At 45.3% G+C, this 22,851-nt stretch overlaps 1 protein-coding gene and 1 long non-coding RNA gene across 11 annotated transcripts in view; both read left to right on the top strand.

Moving 5' to 3' along the window:
* LNX2 (ligand of numb-protein X 2) overlaps positions 1-13,330 on the top strand; it is a 182,857-nt gene extending 169,527 nt beyond the window's left edge. For 9 of the 10 annotated variants that reach the window (XM_056561809.1, XM_056561813.1, XM_056561811.1 and 6 more), the window contains 2 exons: positions 9,361-9,519; positions 10,280-13,329. In XM_056561809.1, the coding sequence (XP_056417784.1) occupies positions 9,361-9,519; positions 10,280-10,415 (295 nt within the window). In that variant the 3' untranslated portion in view covers positions 10,416-13,329. Of the gene's footprint in view, positions 1-9,360; positions 9,520-10,279 lie in introns of all 10 variants that reach the window. The other variant, XM_056561819.1, reaches the window with a different exon arrangement.
* A 2,403-nt stretch (positions 13,331-15,733) lies between these two features.
* Positions 15,734-17,856, top strand: LOC130358492 (uncharacterized). The gene is made up of 2 exons (XR_008889539.1): positions 15,734-16,127; positions 16,308-17,856. It is a non-coding gene; the product is annotated as an uncharacterized LOC130358492 (long non-coding RNA).
* Positions 17,857-22,851: the final 4,995 nt, after the last annotated feature.

Genomic DNA, 22,851 nt, shown 5'->3' with positions numbered 1-22,851 from the left:
ACATAGTCCAGGCGACTGTAGGACTCATTCGGAGAGGAAAAGAAACTGTAGTCCCTGTCAGAGGGATGCTGTATTCACCACGGGTCGCACAAATACCACAGTCCCCCGTACCATTGGAACTACCTGGTCAATAAGGGTAACAAGAAAATCAGACTGACCCTGGTTAGAGGCATATGCATTATCAAAGGTAAAGGCTCTGCCGCCCAGTGACAAGAAGAGGATTATGTATCTAGCCCGTGTGTCTAGGACAACATTGGTGACTTGATGGACCAACGACTTATGTAGGGCAATAGCTACTCCCTTGGACCTAGACTTGGAATTGTTGGCACAGACAGGGTAGCACCTATTCTTAAAAGCCGGGGTATGTCCCTCCTCAAAGTGGGTCTCCTGGAAACAAGCAATATGTACCTTGTGCTTATGAAGTTGATGAAAGATCTGTGTCTGCTTCGCTGGAACATTGAAGCCTTTCACATTAAAGGATGCAATGTGGAGGTCCGCCATTGGGAGGAATGGATGAGGAAGAATCGTCGCCAGGCGGGTCCACCCCAGCAGGTACAGGAACAAACACTCAGCAAACTCGGGACAAGAGAAGGTGACAATAAGTAAAGGAAAACGTACTAAATACAATAGCACTAGCTTCAGGAGAACCAGAGACCGGAAGACTACCGGTAGGGACTCCAACCTAAGGGGGGAAGTAGAAGCCACAAAAGGAATGTTAAGCGGGATACAATATCAGAGGCTCTAGTAGACAGCAAGGAACATCCCCATTGTCAGACAAGGCCAGCCTGTAGCAGTGAAAAAAAAAGCATAAGGAAAAATGCAATAAAATCATGTTAAACAATGACTACAAGGCTAACATCAGGCCCAATGGATCAGCCCCGGGACCCAGAAGGAACAGCCTCCCATCAAATGATCAAGCGCTATCTCCGAGGACCTCTAGGAGGCAGAGTAGCGCGAGGTAGAGGGCTGGGGGACCGCATCAGAGGTCTCTTGGGGGCACCAGATGATAATTGGGGCCAATCAGGCAGGGTAACAGATGGCAACTCCAAGTCCTGCAAAAATCCAAGAACGTATTGTGAAGGTCTTCCCATTCCGCCGAACAGAAAGGGCGAAAGGGAAGCCCAAATGGTAGTAGAGATCACGCTCCCGGAGAACCTCAAGGATGGGTTTGAGGGCAGCCCGCTGAGCCAAGGTGTGGCAAGATAAGTCTGGGAACAGTTGGATTTGGACATCCTTGTAAAAGATATACCTGCGGGCACATGCTGAACGAAGAATGTCTTCCTTGATGGCATAGAAGTGCACCCTGCAGATAACATCACGGGGGTTATGATCATCCGAGCTAGCAGGCCGAAGGGCCCTGTGCGCCCTATCCAACTCAATATGAGCATCCGGAGCACGGTTCGGCAGGTCGTTGAAGATGGCCAATAAGGCTGGGTGTAGATCATCTGGGCCCACAGCTTCAGGCAAGTCACGGAGACGAATATTGTTCCGTCTGTTACGGTTTTCAACATCATCCAGGTGTTGCTGTAAAGTGAATAGCTGAGCACTGTGTTGTTTCACCACCTCCTGGAGAGCTTGAACAGAGGAAGATGAAGATTCTTGGGCCATTTCCACCTCCGCCACCCGGGTAGTCAGGGCAGAGACACCTTGACGTAGCTGAACAAATTCTTCCTTACATTCCACCACCATTTGTTTAGCCAAGGAAGAAAGATTGTCCTTAGTGGGAAGCGATGCTACCAGTGAGCGTAAGTCCGCTATTGTAACAGGAGGGTCAGCTGGAGAGGGCAGACTGAGAGTAGAGGAGGGGGCATCTCCCAACATGGATGTGGTGGGAGACACAGGGGCATGGGCAGAGGATGAAGCACCAAAGATAGGGGGGGTACCCCTCAGGCTGAGCGGGGTGTCTTGAGACGGAGCAGGTGGAGGTCCTCAAGCTGTATTCTGCAAACGGCCTTGTATGACATAGAAGGCCATCACTGGAGAAGGGCAGTGTAAAGAAACAGGGGGCCAATCCTCAGGGGCCAGTTCCATTCTCAGCTCCACTTCACTCAGGCCGCAGGGGCCCTGTCTCATTGTGGTAACAGGAGGCTGGAGAGCAGCATCTGAAACAGGATGCGGAAGACTGGCACTAGCAGGCTGCAGTACAGGGGGTGTCAAGGAGGCAGGGGACAGATCTCCCCCCTCAGGAGGCTGAGAGCAGGGAGGCACATAGTCCAAGGTGAGACCTTATCCTACCTGGAACCTGGAGCGATCAGGCAGCTGCTGCAAGGGGAGGCAGTCCCTGTTGGCTGGTGAGCGCTGGAAGGAGGAAGAGGGCCCCTTTCTTTGCTTTTCTGGAGGTTCTCCCCATAAATAACGCCGTTGTCCAGGCTTATGGTGAGGGCAGGACCAGAGCTCCAGCGAGACGCATCCTCAATCGGTCATGGCTGGCCACGCCCCCGGTCAGCTCATTTTTGACCCGTATCCGGTTTCCAGACCAGACCTAAAGCCGGTCTGGCTGGGGTATGGGAGCGCCTGGTTTTCCCCTCCCCCAGCCGGATCCGGCAACCGTAGGCTGAAAACGATGTGTGAATGCAGCCTAAGACTCCTAAGTCCTTTTACACATCAGTCGTCCCAGGTGTTCTCCCATTTAATACATAATCCCAGCCCAGATTTTTCTTCCCCATGTGCATTACCTTACATTTATCAGTGTTGATGAACCTCATCTGCCACTTCCCAGCACAAACCTCCAACCTATCCAGATCCATTTGTAACAGTGCACTGTCCTCTATAGTGTTTACCGCTTTACAGAGTTTAGTATAATCTGCAAAAATTGCTACTTTACTATTCAACCACTCTATAAGGTCATTAATAAATATATTAAATAGAACAGGACCCAAGACTGACCCCTGTGGTACCCCACTAGTAACAGTCACCCAATTAAAATAAGCACCATTAATAACCACCCTTTGTTTCCTATCACTGAGCCTGTTACTTACCCACTTGTACACATTTTCCCCCAGCCCAAGCATTCTCCTTTTATGCACCAACCTTTTATGTGGCACCGTATCAAATGCTTTGGAAAAATCCAGATATACGATATCCAGCGATTGCCCTTGGTCCTGTCTGGAGCTCCCCTCCTCATAAAAGCTGATCAGTTTAGTTTGACAGGACCGATCCCTCATAAAGCCATGCTGATATGGAGTCATACATTTATTTTTATCAAGATACTCCAAAATAGCATCCATTAGAAAACTCTGAAACAATTTACATACAACGGAGGTTAAACTAACAGACCTATAATTCCCGGGGTCACCTTTTGACCCCTTTTTAAATATTGGCACCACATTTGCCATGCGCTAGTCCTGGAGAACAGTCACTGTTGCTATAGAGTCCCTGAATATTAAAAATAGGGGTCTGTCTATTACATTACTTAATTCCTGTAGAACACAGGGGTGAATGCCATCTGGACCTGGTGATTTGTCTATTTTGATTATTTGTAGGTGGCACTGTACTTCTTCCTGGGTTAGACAGGTGACCTGTACAGGGGAGTTTACCTTTTGTCGCTGTATTTCACCTGGCATTTCATTTTCCTCTATGAATACAGTGGAGAAGAATTTGTTTAATATAGTTGCTTTTTCCTGATCCCCGTTTATAATTTCTTCTTTATTGTTTTTTAAAGGGCCAACACTTTCATTTTTAACCTTTTTGCTATTTGTATAGTTAAAGAACATTTTGGGGTTAGTTTTACTCTCTTTGGCAATGAGTCTTTCTGTCTCTATTTTTATGGCTTTTATCTGTTTTTTTTACATATTTTAAATGCTTTTTAATGCTTCTTCACTGCCGTCCTGTTATAGAAGTTTAAATGCTTTATTTTTGTAATTTATTGCCCCCTTAATGTTCTTATTCATCCACATTGGTTTTCTTTTATTTCTGACCCTTTTATTCCCATAAGGTATATACATCTTACAGTGAGAATTTAAGATATATTTAAAAGTCTCCCATTTAGTGTCAGTATTCTTATTTTTCAGGACATTCTCCCAATTTATATTTTTAAGGACTTCTCTGAGTTGATCAAACTTTCCCTTCCTAAAGTTCATTGTTTTTGTTGCCCCTCGAGAGATTCCCTTATTGAAAAACAAGTTATAATGTATTATATTATGATCACTATTTCCTAGGTGTCCTTCTACCTGCACATTAGTTACTCTGCTGGTCTGTTGGTTAATATTAAGTCTAGTAGGGTGCCCCCTCTGGTCGGGCCCTGCACCATTTGGGACAGATAATTGTATTTAGCTATTGTCAGAAACCTGTTTCCTTTATGAGATTCACAGATCTCAGTCTCCCAGTTTATATCAGAATAGTTAGTTTTTATCTCCATATATTTCTACCCATAATGACTCCACATGATCGTTTCCCTCCCGTATATCCTCCCACAGTGCGGCCTTCAGACTTGATTTGACATAAAGACAAACTCCTCCCCCTTTCTGTTTTGTCCGATCCTTCCTGAATAGACTATAATCCTGTATGTTGACTGCCCAGTCACAGGTATCGTCCAACCAAGTCTCTGTTATACCCACTATGTCATAATCCTCCTCTATGAAGCCTATCCCTATTAACTATTCTAACCTCTCCCTCCACTCCACCCCCAGGCAGTGGCGTTGCTAGGGTTGGTGTCACCCGATGCGGTAGAAAATTGTGTCACCCCATACCTCCCCCCCCCCCCCCCCTCAGTAAGTTTTTAGCCTGTTGTGACAGACACCACTGTTGTAGCGCATTGTGAGAAATTCCAGTATAATAATCAGATATACCAGTTGCCACAGAATAGGAAAGTGTTAAAGAAGTTTTCACCATTTAAATATACAGCTCCCAGAATTACTTAAAGGGGTACTCCACTGGAAAACATTTACTTTTATATCAACTGGTGCCAGAAAGTTAAACAGATTTTTAAATTACTTCTATTTAAAATCTTAATACTTACAGTACTTATCAGCTGCTGTATGCTCCACAGGAAGTTGTGTAGTTCTTTCCAGTCTGACCACAGTGCTATTTGCTGACACCTCTGTCCATGTCAGGAACTGTCCAGAGCAGGATAGGTTTGCTATGGGGATTTGCTCCTACTATGGACAGTTCTTGACATGGACAAAGGTGTCAGCACAGAGCACTGTGGTCAGACAGAAAATAAATTAAAAAAGAAAAGAACTTCCTGTGAATCACTTATACAGCAGCTAATAAGTACTGGAAGGATTAAGATTTTTAAATAGAAGTAATTTACAAATCTGTTTAACTTTGTAGCACCAGTTGATAAAAAACATTTTTTCCAGTAGAGTACCCCTTTGAGCAGTGGTGAGGTTATGCTGGGAGTTGTAGTTTCACTCACCATAACTGTAGAACTTACAAGTGACTACAGCTCTGATAGGACATAGAGAGGAGAATACACAATGATATCAGTGACTACAGGTGACGTCTTCTCTATAGTGAGGAGAATACACAATGATATCAGTGACTACAGGTGACGTCTTCTCTATAGTCTTCCCTTATCTAATTCAGATGGTACATACCGCCTGGTCCAGCTAAAACTTCTGTCTGTAGAATGTGACGCCCAGACGTCTCCTCACTATGTCAGCGCATTCTCATCCTCTTTATGAAAACAAGTATTATTATAAACCTGCCAGACACTGTATCCTCTAAATATAATACTACTATACACTATACTCTTTGATTATAAACCTTCCATACACCATACCCACTGAATATAATGCTACCACACACTGTACATTCTGAATATTATATCAACACATACTGTACACTCTGAATATAAATCTGCCACATACTCTACCCCTGAATATAATACCGCCACACACTGTACCTCTGAATATAATACTACCACACACTGTACATTATGAATATAATACCATCACATACTGTACCCTCTGAATATAAATCTAGCACATACTGTACCCCTGAATATAATACCGCCACACACTGTACCCCTGAATATAATACTACCACACACTGTACATTCTGAATATAATACCATCACATACTGTACCCTCTGAATATAAATCTACCACATGCTGTACCCCTGAATATAATACCGCCACACACTGTACCCCTGAATATAAAACTACCACCCACTGTACCCTCTGAATATAATACTACCACAAACTGCGCCCTCTGAATATAACGTGGCCATACAGTGCACCCTCTGAATATAATACCACAACCGCAGTAACACCCCTCAACATCCGTTAGCTGATGCTATTACCACGGGAGTTTTTTTTTGGTGGTGTTGCTAGTGGATGATGGGGGTGCTACTACTGGGGGGGTGTTGCTGGAGGATGATGAGGGTGCAACTGGCCATCCCCCCCCTGGCAGTATCACCCCCATCATCCATCCGCAGGATCATCCTCCTGGCAGGAGCACTGCCATCATCCACCATCAGGATCTGCTGATGGAGGTGCTACTGCTGGGGGGGGGGGGGTGTTGCTGGTGGATGATGAGGGTGCTACTGCCAGGGGGGGAGCATTAGGTAGGCAGCAGTTCCCCCACATTAGGTAGCATATTTTCCCCACATTTGGCACGTGTTTCCCCACATTAGGTAGCAATTTCCCCACATTAGGTAGCACAGATTCCCCACATTAGGTAGCAGTTTCCCCACATTAGGTAGCATAGATTCCCCCCATTCGGTAGCACAGATTCCCCACATTAGGTAGCATAGACTCCCCACATTTGGTAGCATAGAATCCCCACATTTGGTAGTAGTTTCCCCACATTAGGTAGCATAGACTCCCCACATTAGGTAGCATAGAATCCCCACATTAGGTAGCATAGACTCCGCACATTTGGTAGTAGTTACCCCACATTAGGCCGCATGTTCCCTTGCAGGTTCCCCACAATGGGTCAAAGTCTCCCCACATTAGATCGCTGTTTAACCCCCCCCCCCCCCCACACACACAAAAAAAAACACATACAACACAGACAGACACACACACAGAGTCACAGTCACACACACAGAGTCACACACACACAGAGTCACACAGTCACACACACACAGAGTCACACACATACACACACAGTCACACACACAGAGTCACACACACACACAGAGTCACACACACAGAGTCACACACACACAGAAAATAAGGCATACTTGGCACACCAGAAGGCCTCCTACATAATTCCAATACAAGAAATGATTGTGGGCAGGGGTGTAGCGCTCCTGGGTCCCCCTGCAACACACACACACAGTCACATGCACACACACACACACACACAGAGTCACACACAGTCACATACACACACACACACACAGAGTCACACACAGTCACATACATACACACACACACAGTCACACACAGACATATACACAAATACACACACACACACACACACACACAGAGTCACACACAGACATTCACACACAGACAGAGATAGCGACAGACAGACACACACACTCACCCATCCAGCGCAGCGCTCCTTCTCTCCTGGCGCCCTGCGAGTGACGTCACTGACGTCCCATGCGGTGGTGCTGACGGACGGGCGCACAGCGGCATTGAAGGCCGGGGGGGTCGCTGTCGGACGGGCGCACAGCGCAGGTGAAGGGGGGGGGGGATGGGGGTGCTGCCGGTCGGGTACAGACGGGGGGTGTCGGTGTAGCTGGGGGGGGGGGTGCTGCGGAGCGTCTTGGTGTCACCCCATTAGGTTGGTGTCACCCGGTGCGGGCCGCACCCCCCGCACCCGAGTCGCAACGCCACTGCCCCTAGGTACATTAATAAGTCCCCCCTCTCTATCTACACTATTTTCCCCCTCTATGTTGTAGGTTCCGTCCCCCCAGTCCCTAGTTTAAACACTCCTCCACCCTTCTAGCCATCTTCTCCCCAAGCACAGCTGCACCCTCCCCATTGAGGTGCAGCCCTTCCCTACGGTAGAGTTGGTAACCTACAGTCGGCCCAGTTCTCCAGGAGCCCAAACCCCTCCTTCCTACACCAGCTTCTGAGACACTTCTTTACCTCCCTAATCTCCCGCTGCCTCTCTGGTGTGGCTTGTGGTATAGGTAATATTTCAGAAAATATTACTTTGGAGGTCTTTGCCTTAAGCTTGCAGCCTAAGTCTCTAAAAATCATTTTTAAGGAAACTCCACCTACCTCTTACTTTGTCATTGGTGCCAATATATACCATGACTGCTGGGTCCTCTCCAGCCCCACCCAGCAACCTGTCAACCCGATCCGCAATGTGCCGAACTCGAGCGCCAGGAAGACAACACACTGTACAGCGATCCCGGTCTTTGTGACAGATCGCCCTGTCTGTCCCCCTAATAATTGAGTCCCCTACTACCAGTACCTGTCTGCCCTGCACTCCTCCCTCCCTCCTTACTGGAACAGACGACCCCCTGGCGGTCAGAGGCAGAGTCTTGCTGCAGTACTGTTAGCTCTGAAATGGCATCCACCTCATCTGCCAACCGGGCAAACTTGTTGGGGTGTGCCAGTTCAGGACTAGCCTCCCTGACACTTTTCCCTCTACCCCCTTTTCTAACTGTAGCCCAGCTAGCTGTCTGACTGTCCTGCACCTCCGTCCTACTATCCCCCCCCCCCCCCCCCCACCTCTACCCCTGAGAGTACTTGCTCAGTGAGCAGGAGACTCCTCTCCAAGTTGTCAATGCATCTCAGTGTTGCCAGTTGCTTCTCTAGATCCAGTATCTAGGCTTCAAAATGAACAACTCGCACACATCTCACACAGGAATATGCACGCTCAAACTGCTGTTCAAGGATTGCATACATTGTGCAAGATGCACACTGGACTACCTTTTCCAACATGGAGGCCATACTAGATTTGGGGATTGAAAAAAATTAACATTAGAAAAACAATCAAATATTGATTGTTTTTTACTGTTAAAATTCACACTGAGCGCTATTGCCGGGGCCCCATTCAGGAGATTGCAGGGGGTCCCAGCGGTCAGACACCCCCGCGATCAAACACTTATCCCCTATCCTGTGGATAGGGGATAAGTTATATAACGCTGCAGGTGTCCTTTCATTTTTAGACCCTCTCACTTTTATACTTACACTCACTTGTATACTTCACACTCTTGTATACAGACACACAATCACTAGCTCAGACAATTGCTTAGTATACTTTCTTTTATAGTTACCAGACACCACCTCTCTCTTCCACTGCCTGGAAGTGAATGCAAAGGGCCAATAGGTCTTATTTTCGGGGGATGTCTTATTTTTGGGGAAAGACGGTACTAAGTCTCATTAACAGGAACGTTGGACGAGCTCCAGTACCGTACACAGCCTGTGTGGTGCTGTTTCTGGGTTGACAAATATTATATACAGTACAATCACATTTTACCACCATTGTAAATTTCCCTTTTTTTTTCAGCTGTCTCCATAGCTGCCATGATGTTATCTTAAGAAGAAGCAGTTTGGGCAGCTGGGGCTTTAGTATAGTTGGAGGATATGAGGAGAACCACACGAATCAGCCCTTCTTCATTAAAACCATAGTTCTCGGGACACCTGCATACTATGATGGACGCCTTAAGTAAGTACGAGTCAGCTGTGAAGGCCGCCTGCTACATCCTTACACTATTTTTACACTCTACCTGATATTTCTATGTTGAATGGCTGAAAAGTATTTGCATGTATATGTATAGTGCGTTCTACAATCGCACATACAAGTATCCAGCAAATCTCCAGTAGTATAGTGCAAATATTCACCCCTATTAACAGAATCATTAGCTAAATCTGAAATCTCATTAAATATAAATTTCAGTATATTACCATAGTGGTTAAGTTTCCGTCCCCAGCATGACACGGTTGCAGGCATGCCCACCCATGTATCCCATAGACATACATGGAGGGGGCGTGTCTGCCGCAGCTTCCGGCTGGGGACGGCATGGTGCTTCCTGTGGACTGCCATGGCTCCGTACTGAAGATCCGACCGCTGGGACCCCCGCGATCTATATCTTATCCCCTATCCTTCGGACAGGGGATAAGTTATATTACACTACAGTATTCCTTTAACCATCTTATAGATCAGTTTTCCTAACCATTGTGCCTCCAGCTGTTGCAAAACTACCACTTCCAGCATGCCCAGACAGCCAAAGGTTGTCTGGGCATGCTGGAAGTGGTAGTTTTGCAACAGCTGGAGGCACACTGGTTAAGAAACATTATTCTATAGCGTCATATTATGTAAGTATATGCCATGTTTTACGTGTTTTTTTTTTTTACATTTTCTACATCTTTAATGGATAGTAAAATTTTGACGCCATATTTATATGTGATACGTCTCCTTTTTGCAGGTGTGGAGACATGATAGTTGCTGTCAATGGCTTGTCTACCGTGGGGATGAGCCACTCCGCTTTAGTCCCAATGCTGAAGGAACAAAGGAGCAAAGTGACACTTAGCGTAATCTCATGGCCCGGGAGCCTGGTCTAAGTGGTTCTCCATTGTTGTGCTCCATCTTCTGTGCTCTAGAGCTGCTCCTCATCTCGGCATCACTCACTTCACCGCAGAAGCGATAGACGTGCTCTGTGAGATCACTGAAGTGGGAAGACTCACACGAGGGGCTGGGACCTGTTCACGACTTGCGCTGGTCTAGTCATATGGCCCCGTTGCTTTTTTTCTTCCAGCTATCCCAAAAAAAAAACTATATCGTGACAGGGGCTCCGTAGATCGTGCTGCGCTATCAGCTCATATACAATAAAGTTCTGCCGTAGAGGTTACGTGAAGCCATTGAGTAAATGTTTTTGAGGTTTTCTTTCATGCCACGGCTATAGTGTTCGGTGGCCCCCGCGCTACATTGTCAATGACTAAACCGGTACTGTCAGCTATAACGGTCCGATATTTTCTTTATAAATGTAAAAGCCTGACCCCACCCAATACCCGCTGCGTTTCAGTTCGGACTTAGAGGCACCGCGGGACCTTTTATTGGTTTACCTCAAGGGGACATTGCCAGTAATGCGTGTCCTACAAGAATGATATCATTTATCTGCTGTCTGTGGGGGCTTTGACAATTGTACAAAGGAAAAAATATTGGGGGCCAAAGCTAAAACTTTTTGGGTTTTGTACTGTGCAATAATTGTGGGGTTTTTCTCTTTTTTTTTGTTGTTGGGGGGGGGGGGGGGTAACAATTTAATACAGTGTATCCTGTATGGAGGGGATTCATCTCAAGGTTTACCTTCCTGATAATGAATGTGTTTTTTGTTAGTATGAACAAACTTTTGATATTTTTACTGCAATATTTCTATTTGGACGTGCTTGTGTTTGTGGACTTTTTACAATGTTGGACGTGAAGGTGACTTGTTGAAGTAAATTTTGCTTCAGTCGTGAATAGGAATTGTGGTGGCAGGGAGTGTGGTGCAGGGCAGATGTTGTTGCCCTAGGGGCAGATGGCATTAACCCCTTGTATTCATGATGCCAGGGTGTGGTTTAGCCTATAACCACCCAAAGGTATACCGCTGGATCCTGGGTTAGGCATGGGGGCAATAAAAACTCTGATGCCATGTTACGGACAACGGTAGCGTTACTGGACAATTTAATGCAGACCATGCTAACTTGACAGATGACAGGGACTGACTTGACTTGACTTGATGGGGGCTGCAGGACTTGACTTTGTGGTCTCCAACACTCTGGACACACACACTAGGCGACTGCACTGGACCTCAGCTTAGCAGAAGAGCAGAGCTCAAAGAGAGAGAAGCTCCACCCAGGGCTTATATAGGGGAGAGTAGCAGGGAGCCCATAGGTCACTCTTGGGATCACCTGGTCAATGATACCTCCTGGGTAACAATCACATAACATATCACATGGTATAACTCTTAAAGCAACATTACATTTTATAACACTTTACATGGAAAAACATATTTACAATGGGGAAACAAGTGTAGGGGGCCTTGGGGACACTGAAGGAGGCTGCCTGACAGGACAGCAGGTAACACCTCCCGTACTGGGCATTTTGTTATTTTTTGTTTCTTCAGCACAGGGTGTGGGTTTTGTCATTATCCAGTATGGGAGATGAATCGGAATGAATTTTGGGGCTCTGTTGACATTAGTGGCACTTTCAGACAGATCCAAACTGACATGGACAGTCCTTGCGGTCAGTTTGCGTTGATCAAAAGTACCAGAATCTAAGAGATGACTGGTAAAAGGCTCCCATGGAAATTAATGGGTGTCACCACCTATGAAATAAATGTGTCCAATGGTCATTCTGTAACAAGCCAATGGCCCAGTTTTACTATTCCCATCCCGACAGTTTAGTGTTTGCATTTGTGACACAATTTTGCTGCATGTTTTCATGCACCAAAATGTTAAGGGAACCTGAGCAATCCCACAAATTAGATTCTTTAAGGGGTACTCCGATGGAAAACTTCTTTTTTTTTTTTTAAATCAAGTGGTGCCAGAAAGTTAAACAGATTTGTAAATGACTTATTTTTTAAAATCTTAATCCTTCTAGTACTTATCAGCTGCTGCATACTACACAGGAAGTTCTTTTCCTTTTTAATTTATTTTCTGTCTGATTACAGTGCTCTCTGCTGACACATCTGTCCATGTCAGGAACTTTCCAGAGCAGGAGCATATCCCCATAGCAAACCTGTCCTGCTCTGGACAGTTCCTGACACGGACAGAGGTGTCAGCAGAGAGCACTGTGTTCAGACAGAAAAGAACTATACAGCAGATGATGAGGATTAAGATTTTTAACCCCTTAAGGACGCAGCCCTTTTTCGCAATTATGACCACCGTCACTTTACAAATTAATAACGCAAAAACGCTTTTACCGAATATTCTGATTCTGAGATTGTTTTTTCGTAACATATTCTACTTTATTTTGGTGGTAAATTTTCGGCGTTAATTGCATCCTTTTTGGTGAAAAATCCCAAAATTTCATGAAAATTTTGAAAATTTTGCATTTTTCTAACTTTGAAGCTCTCTAATTGTAAGGAAAATGGATATTCCAAATAAATGTTATTTTTCTTCACAAACAATATGTCCACTTTATGTTGGCATCATAAAATGGAAATACTTTTGCTTTTTGAAAAAAATTAGAGGACTTCAAAGTAGAGCAGCAATTTTAAAAAATGTCATGAAAATTGCTAAATCTGAAGGGACAGAAGTTACAGAACTACAACTCCCAGCATGCCTGGGCAGTCAAGGCATGATGAGAGTTGTAGTTTGGCAACATCTGGAGGGCTACTGTTTGGGCACCACTGTAACAGCGGTCTCCAAACTGTGACCCTCCAGATGTTGCAAAACTACAACTCCCAGCATGCCCAGACAGCCTTTGGCTCTCTGGGCATGCTGGGAGTTGCAGTTTGGCCCCCCTAGTGGTTGCCATAGTAAAGATCGATTTACCTTCACTTTCAATTCCCCCCCCACTGTCGATTCCCTACCTAATCAGAATCCTGCAGGCTCCAGCGAAGATCCCAGGTCTCCAGGCATCTTCTCCTGCAGGTACGGCCTCCATCTTCTTCCCAGAGCCCCTCGACATCCAGGGGCGGGCAGAACGGGGGGGTTGCCATGGCAACCCCCTGTCCTGCGCTGCCATTGGTCAGAACTCCGTTCTGAGTAATGGCAGGGGATAGGAGTAGATCGCAGCTTTGCGATCTCACTCCAATCCTTTAGGCTGATCGGGGCTATTGCTGACAACTCCGATCAGCCCTATTTTCCGGGTGATCTGGTCACCAGAGACCCGATCAGCCCGGAATTGGAGAAAATCGCATGTCTGAATTGACATGCGATTTTCTCCGATCGCCGACATGGGGGGGGTCTCAGGACCCCCCTGGGCGATGTGCCAGGGTGCCTGCTGAATGATTTCAGCAGGCATCCGGCTCCGGTCCCCAACCGGCTAGCGGTGGGGACCGGATTTCCCACGGGCGTATGGATACGCCCTCGGTCCTTAAGGACTCGGAATGCAGGGCGTATCCATACGCCCTGTGTCCTGAAGAGGTTAAAAAGAAGGATTAAGATTTCAAATTAAAATAAGTAATTTACAAATCTGTTTAACTTTCTGGCACCAGTTGATATGAAAAAAAATGTTTTCCACTGGAGTACCCCTTTAACCCGATAAAGTGGGTGTGAACAGGGTTTTTTTTTTTCTCTCAAAACCCTACAGATTTATTATTGAAGCCTACACTTTTCTTCACAAATCTTTAAATGGTCCAAAAAAATACAACAGGAATGTGTAGGTAGGAACAATTACACTGGGGTGTTTTGTATTATAGTTCTTCTGTTAATAATGTTTAATGTTTGTTTCAACCTGATTCAAGCACGATGTTTCAGCTTTCATCGGTGCGCCAAATTAGTAAATCTGGTACAAAAAATTTAAATGGGGAAAAAGCCTAGAACAATAGTAAATTGGGCCAATGTCTTTAACCATGCAGACCATTAAAAGTATTTTCACACAGAGGTTTTAAATGGGATAGGCCCCGTTCACACAACAGAATTGCCGCGGAATTTCCGGGCGGAATTCTGCGGGAGCAATTCCGCGGTGTGAACTTTAACATTAGTGTGAACGGGTCTCAGCGAGACCCGTTCACACTTCGGAATTTCAGCGGCGGACATTTCCGCCGCTGAAAGTGTTCCGCGCAAAGAAAGAACATGTTCATTCTTTGCGCGGATTCCGCAAGCGGACCATAGCTGTCAATGGTGACGGCTCAGTGCCCCGCGGCCCTAGCGTCGAAGTATCTTTGGCGGCGGCCACCAGGCGGAATCTCGGCTCGCAGAATTCAGCCACGAGAATTCCGTAGTGTGAACGGGGCCATAAAAGGGTGATCTGATGTTTCGCAAAAACATATATCCTGCTGTAGCTGGGGAAAAAAAAAATACTTACCTAGCCCTTATCCCTTACAGCTCTCGTTTGACTCTTCCTCCTGCTTCCAAGACAAGTGCTGAGTGCAGGACCTGCCGGATCAGCCAATCACTGGCTGAGATGGTATACCACTGCAACCAGCAATTGGTTGAGCACTAGTCTGAGAAGCAGGAAGGCGACAGAAGATCTTGGGAATGTGGTAAGTATATATTTTTTTCCAGTCTTTAGCTGGATATTAATTTTTGCCAAATGCCGGATAGGCTCTTTAACTTTAAGACATTTTTGGCAAGTAAAGCCATGCAGTAGTTTAATGGTAATGTGGATTTTTCAACAATCAAATCATCATCAGTTACTACGTTTACACATTAGTAACTAGCAGTGGGTTTCCTGCTGCGAGTTACACTACCGTTCATTTAAGTGGGTCCACAGACAGTCCACAAATCTGACACTATTGCGGACTGTCCGCGGACCCATTCAAATGAACGGTAGGGTAACTTGCAGCGGGGAACCTGCTGCTAGTTATTAGCATGTGAACGCAGCTATTATTGTGGATTTTAATGTTTAAAGGGGTACTCAGGTGGAAAACTTTATTTTTTTTTTATCAACTGGTGCCTGAAAGTTAAACAGATTTGTAAATTACTTCTATTAAAAAATCTTAATCCTTCCAGTACTTACTAGCTGCTGAATACTACAGAGGAAATTCTTTTCTTTTTGGAACACAGTGCTCTCTGCTGACATCTCTGTCCATTTTAAGAACTGTCCAGAATAGGAGAAAATCCCCATAGCAAACATATGCTGCTCTGGACAGTTCCTAAAATGAACAGAGATGTCAGCAAAGAGCCTTGTGCTTGTGATTCAACAGAGAGCACTGTGTTCCAAAAAGAAAAGGATTTAGCAGGTAATAAGTAATGGAAGGATTAAGATTTTTTTTAAGAGAAGTAATTTACAAATCTGTTTAACTTTCTGGCACCAGTTGATAAAAAAAAAATTAAAAAAAAAGTTTTCCACCAGAGTACCCCTTTAATTTCACGTAGATTTTTAAAACAACGCCCATATGACTTAAAAATTGCCTGAATTGTCTCACAGATCCATGTCAAAACCACATGAAATTTGCACCAAGTTCTACATGATGTGGATTTGGTGTGAAGTCAATACATTTTGACTTCTCGATTGAAGTCCATATTATCAGAAATTTCCCTCAGTTCTCCAGTTCAGTGGGGGTCAGCAGCACCTGTAAAGAGATTGTTTAAGTGCTGATGTGTATACAGGAACTTTTTTTAATCTCTTTTATGTTCCCATATAGCCTTTAGAAAGTTTGATTTAAATTTAAAGTACGTATATAGGTGGAGATTTATCAAAACCTGTCCAGAGGAAAAGTTGCTGAGTTGCCCATAGCAACCAATCAGATCGCTTCTTTCATTTTTGAAAAGGCCTCTGGAAAATGAAAGAAGCGATCTGATTGGTTGCTATGGGCAACTCAGCAACTTTTCCTCTGTACAGGTTTTGATAAATCTCCCTCAAAGTACTTACAATTTTATCTCAACCTACAAAGTGGTTGCTTTCACAACAAGTACCCTTTACAGTCTATGTCCATCCTTGCTACCATCATTTTTTATTGCTTCAGAGCATATAAAATGAAGAGGAAAAAAAAGGCAAATGATCCTTATTGAAAATATATTTTTGTGTCTACAGCCTCTATGCAGATCTATGTGTTTCCATGGAAACAGACTACAAACAAACCCTGTGTAGTCTATTCCTGCAGTCACCTACATTTTGGTAGTACAAGAAGTAAGGGGCAGAGGTTATACAATGCATTTAGAAAGTGTTTAGACCCTTTTACCATTTTTTTCATTTTGTCATGTTGCAGCCTTTTGCTAAAATAAAATAAATTGATTAAAAGTACCCCATCATTCTGCACTCAATAATGAAAACTGAATTTTCGAAAATGTTGTAAATGTATTTAAAGGAAAACCTACATTTGTACATGGACATAAGTATTCAGACCCTTTGTTCTGACACTTGATATTTAGCTCTGGGGGCCTCCATTTCTCTTCATCATCTTTGAGATGTTTCTACGCCTGTGGTTAATTCGGGTTATGGACATGATTTGGAAAGACACAGCCCTGTTTATATGAAGTCTCACAGCTGACAATTGATATCAGAGCAAAAACCAAGCCATGAGGGAAAATAATGCCTGTAGAGTTCAGAGACAAGATTGTGTGGAGGAAGAGGTGTAGGGAAGGGTACAAAAAATGTCTTCAGGGCTTCAGTCTCCACAATTTGGGCTTTATGGCAGATTGTAGTACAAGGCGCAACATAGCAAATTGTAAAAGGTCTGGAGACTTTTCGAATACACTGCGGGGGAGATTTATGGTAACCAATCAGATCGCTTCTTTCATTTTTCACAGATCTCTTTAAAAATGAAAGAAGCAATTACCATGGGCAACTGCACCAATCTTCCTCTGGACAGTTTTTGATAAATCTCTCACTGCATGACTGCACAATGGACTGTATTAGAAGCTATAGATACAAAACAGTAGGGTATTTTAAAATATTACATTGGTTTTGATGGTGGACATAGCTTTCAGGGCCAGTGCTACACAACATACAGCTGTTCACAATTTTCTTACCAATAGAATTGAAAGGAAAAGTTGTGTAACAGTTATGTTACCTTCACCTGTGTAGTTGGAGTGGGTTGCATTTGTTTTTATAAATTGTGTAGCCCAATTTTTTTTATGGGTGCTGCCATTGTCTAGCCCAGGCCTTAGGTTCTGAATATATGGTTTATATTTAGCTGGTTATAAAGCAATGTACATGTTTTACAGCATGAAATGAAATGAAAATATAAAAGAAAAAAATCTTTAGCATAAAAAATATGTAGCTCTCTCTAATCGAATGTCAACCAATGAACAAGACTTCCCTAAGCAATTCACATGGGCAAATATTAAGGAAAATTTGATCTACTTAGAACATTTCCTCCCGTGTTGTTCACCAGGCATGGATATTGATTGCCGTATTGACTGGAAACTTGATGAATGATGTACTACAACAACATAAAAAAATGTAAAGTGAGTTGGTTATATGTTGTGTAATCATTTTTGCTAAAAGTTTATTAATATGTAAGATGAATGAGTCACATAACATTCACTAAAAACTATTGTTTTGCCTTAAAGGGGGTACTCCACTGCCCCAGTGTTTGGTACATTTTGTTCTGAACGCTAGGTAAGGGCTGCGTGGGTCGTGATGTCATGGCCACATCCCCTTGGCGTCACACCACACCCCCTCAATGCAAGTCTATGGAAGGGGGCATGGCAACTTCCATAGAATTGCATTGTGAGGGCGTGGCCGTGACATCATGACCCCCGCAGCCTGCATCCAACATTCAGAACAAAATGTACCGAACACTGAGGCAGTTGAGTTCCCCTTTAATAAAAGAAAAATAGACATGTAAAAAGGCTTCTCACAGGGTACACTAAGGCATCACGTGCACGGAGTGGTGGTCTTGCAAGTGTAGGAATGGAGTCCACATTGCCAGATATACAACAAAAAGGGGAGAAGGGCTCAACCTGTTCAGTACAATAATAGGGGTGCTACTGACCGCAAAAACACAGTACATACCAAGAAAAGAGATTAACTGCATAAAGTGCACACCCAAAGAATATAATGACTGTATAAATTCCAACTTTATTATGGGAACCACATGTAGACAAGGAAGACAAGATACATCTAAAAACAATTAAAAAGGCTCAAATTCGAGCCTGGTACAGCAACTAGGGGAGGGACCATGAACCCCCTAACCCCAGCCCTGCCCTGTATACAATACAACAATAATGCTGATGCTTCAAAAGAATATACATAGAAATAGCATACAATAATTATCATAACTTAGTAAAAAAGAGTGCTTATTCAAAATACACAAATGATGACACAAAAATATTAATGAAAAAGCAAACCACAAACGGAGGAGCAGATATATGGATGATGACAGAGCAGGGAGACTGGGTTCCAGCTAATCTCTTTTCTTGGTATGTACACATTGCCAGATATGTCACACACACCTTTATCATATGTACGGTTTAGCTATGTCTAAAATAGAAAACCCTTTCAAATTATATTGATACATCTTCAGGTTATAGCACATGAGAGTAAATGCACAGATCAGCTCACCCCATGTCTTTAGCTGAGGCCAGGACCAGTGTGGACAACACCAAAGAAGCAAACAGTCCAGTGCGGCAAATCTTGAGAGCGGTGCCGTTTTATTATAAAGCCATACGGTATCACAAAGACGACTCACATGCACAGTGACATGTTTTGGCAAGAAGGACTGGCCATACTCATACTAATTATACAGGATCCTTGTCCGTGTACAGAGGAGCAGATTAGCCAACCCAGAACACCTGAGCCAGGAAAGCCACACCATGGCTTTTCTTTCTTTCTACACATGCATTAGATTTATGTTGCACTTCTATGTCTTTACACACTGTACACAATGGAGAAGATCCTGTACTTCTATATCTCTATACACTGTACACAGAGGAGGAGATCCTGTACTTCTATATCTCTATACACTGTACACAGAGGAGGAGATCCTGCACTTCTGTATCTCTATACACTGTACACACAGAGGAGGAGATCCTGTACTTCTATATCTCTATACACTGTACACAGAGGAGGAGATCCTGCACTTCTATATCTCTATACACTGTACACAGAGGAGGAGATCCTGCACTTCTGTATTTCTATACACTGTACACAGAGGAGGAGATCCTGCACTTCTGTATTTCTATACACTGTACACAGAGGAGGAGATCCTGCACTTCTATATCTCTGTACACTGTACACAGAGGAGGAGATCCTGTACTTCTATATCTCTATACACTGTACACAGAGGAGGAAATCCTGCACTTCTGTATTTCTATACACTGTACACACAGAGGAGGAGATCCTGCACTTCTGTATTTCTATACACTGTACACAGAGGAGGAGATCCTGCACTTCTGTATTTCTATACACTGTACACAGAGGAGGAGATCCTGCACTTCTGTATTTCTATACACTGTACACAGAGGAGGAGATCCTGCACTTCTGTATCTCTATACACTGTACACACAGGAGTAGATCCTGTACTTCTATATCTCTATTCACTGTACACACAGAGGAGGAGATCCTGCACTTCTATGTCTCTATACACTGTACACACAGAGGAGGAGATCCTGTACTTCTATATCTCTATAAACTGTACACACAGAGGAGATCCTGCACTTCTGAATTTCTATACACTGTACACACAGAGGAGGAGATCCTGCACTTCTGTGTCTCTATACACTGTACACACAGAGGAGGAGATCCTGCACTTCTATATCTCTATACACTGTACACACAGAGGAGGAGATCCTGCACTTCTATGTCTCTATACACTGTACACACAGAGGAGGAGATCCTGCACTTCTATGTCTCTATACACTGTACATACAGAGGAGGAGATCCTGCACTTCTATGTCTCTATACACTGTACACACAGAGGAGGAGATCCTGCACTTCTATGTCTCTTTACACTGTACACACAGAGGAGGAGATCCTGCACTTCTATGTCTCTTTACACAGCCTAAACAGCAGCAGCCACATCATGAGCAGTCTAAGCTGTGTAGGAAGCGCTGGGGTTACAAAGCTGCATGTGCTGTCTCTCTGCAGCAAGTGTATGTTCACAAACACTTCCCCAGCCATCTCCCTCCTCCCCAACCATAGACCTGTATTGTTTGTCTTTCATACACAGGACAAAGCTGAGCTGATTTTCAGAGTGAAAGAGTTTTGCAGCAGGAGAGGGCAAATGTTTGATAACAGGAGAAAGAAGCATTCTGTTTAATAACATATAATACAAAGTTTCTTATATTTGCTTGTACTATCGAACAATGCCAAGTTTAAATGACAGTGCCTATTAAATTCAGTACCAACAATGATTTATATGGCCAGTACTGTAAAATATTCACCAGGGGTTCAAAAATGCTAGAACAGTAAACCATTATACACATAAAGAAGATAGACTGGCTAATATAAAAATGTATGCACACCACAGATATCAGAGTACCAAATTATAAATGTTGTTGAGTACACAGATCACAGGGACACTTAAAAACACTTAAAAAACATGTACAGTGGTCCCTCAACATACGATGGTAATTCGTTCCAAACGAGCCATCGTTTGTCGAATCCATCATATGTTGAGGGATCCGTGCAATGTAAAGTATAGGAAGCTGTACTCACCTGTCCCCGCCACTCGAGATGGTGTCCCCGCCGCTCCCGATGGTGATCCCGGGCCTCCGCTGGGCTCTCCGCTGGGCTCTCCGCTGTGTTCTCCGGTCCTCCGCTGTCTTCTCCGGTCCTCCGCTGTCTTCTCCGGTCCTCCGCTGTCTTCCGCAAAGCCTTACTGGGCCTGCGTAGCAACGTCATTACGCCGCTGTGTACGCCATTCCTATTGGATGGCGTGCGCAGCAGCGTATTGACGTCATCGGAGAGGGCCGAGAAGACGCCGGTGTTACGCCGAGCGCTCCGGGTCCCCGCTCCTCCCCGGAGCGCTCGCTACACTTCCCTCACTGCAGCGCCCCGGTCGGTTCCACGGACCCGGGGCGCTGCGTTACCACCTCCGGCCGGGATGCGATTCGCGATGCGGGTAGCGCCCGCTCGCGATGCGCACCCCGGCTCCCGTACCTGACTCGCTCCCCGTCAGTTCTGTCCCGGCGCGCGCGGCCCCGCTCCCTAGGGCGCGCGCGCGCCGGGTCTTTGCGATTTAAAGGGCCACTGCACCGCTGATTGGTGCAGTGGTTCCAATTAGTGTTTACACCTGTGCACTTCCCTATATCACCTCACTTCCCCTTCACTCCCTCGCCGGATCTTGTTGCCCTAGTGCCAGTGAAAGCGTTCCTTGTGTGTTCCTTGCCTGTGATTCCAGACCTTCTGCCGTTGCCCCTGACTACGATCCTTGCTGCCTGCCCCGACCTTCTGCTACGTCCGACCTTGCTTCTGTCTACTCCCTTGTACCGCGCCTATCTTCAGCAGCCAGAGAGGTTGAGCCGTTGCTAGGGGATACGACCTGGTCACTACCGCCGCAGCAAGACCATCCCGCTTTGCGGCGGGCTCTGGTGAAAACCAGTAGTGACTTAGAACCGATCCTCTAGCACGGTCCACGCCAATCCCTCTCTGGCACAGAGGATCCACCACCTGCCAGCCGGCATCGTGACAGTAGATCCGGCCATGGATCCCGCTGAAGTTCCTCTGCCAGTTGTCGCTGACCTCACCACGGTGGTCGCCCAGCAGTCACAACAGATTGCGCAACAAGGCCAACAGCTGTCTCAACTGACTGTTATGCTACAACAGTTACTACCACAGCTCCAGCAATCATCTCCTCCGCCAGCTCCTGTACCTCCTCCGCAGCGAGTGGCCGCTTCTGGAATACGACTATCCTTGCCGGATAAATTTGATGGGGACTCTAAGTTTTGCCGTGGCTTTCTTTCCCAATGTTCATTACACTTGGAGATGATGTCGGACCAGTTCCCCACTGAAAGGTCTAAGGTGGCTTTCGTAGTCAGCCTGCTGTCTGGAAAAGCCCTGGCTTGGGCCACACCGCTCTGGGACCGCAATGACCCCGTCACTGCCTCTGTACACTCCTTCTTCTCGGAAATTCGAAGTGTCTTTGAGGAACCTGCCCGAGCCTCTTCTGCTGAGACTGCCCTGTTGAACCTGGTCCAGGGTAATTCTTCCGTTGGCGAGTATGCCGTACAGTTCCGTACCCTTGCTTCAGAATTATCCTGGAATAATGAGGCACTCTGCGCGACCTTTAAAAAAGGCCTATCCAGCAACATTAAAGATGTTCTGGCCGCACGAGAAATCCCTGCTAACCTACATGAACTCATCCATCTTGCCACTCGCATTGACATGCGTTTTTCCGAACGGCGTCAGGAGCTCCGCCAGGATATGGACTCTGTTCGCACGAGGCGTTTCTTCTCCCCGGCTCCTCTCTCCTCTGGTCCCCTGCAACCTGTTCCTGTGCCTCCCGCCGTGGAGGCTATGCAG

This window comes from Hyla sarda, chromosome 2 (genome assembly GCF_029499605.1).
Source record: "Hyla sarda isolate aHylSar1 chromosome 2, aHylSar1.hap1, whole genome shotgun sequence".
NCBI classification, from domain to species: domain Eukaryota; kingdom Metazoa; phylum Chordata; class Amphibia; order Anura; family Hylidae; genus Hyla; species Hyla sarda.
This window is presented reverse-complemented; position numbering and strand designations above follow the sequence as displayed.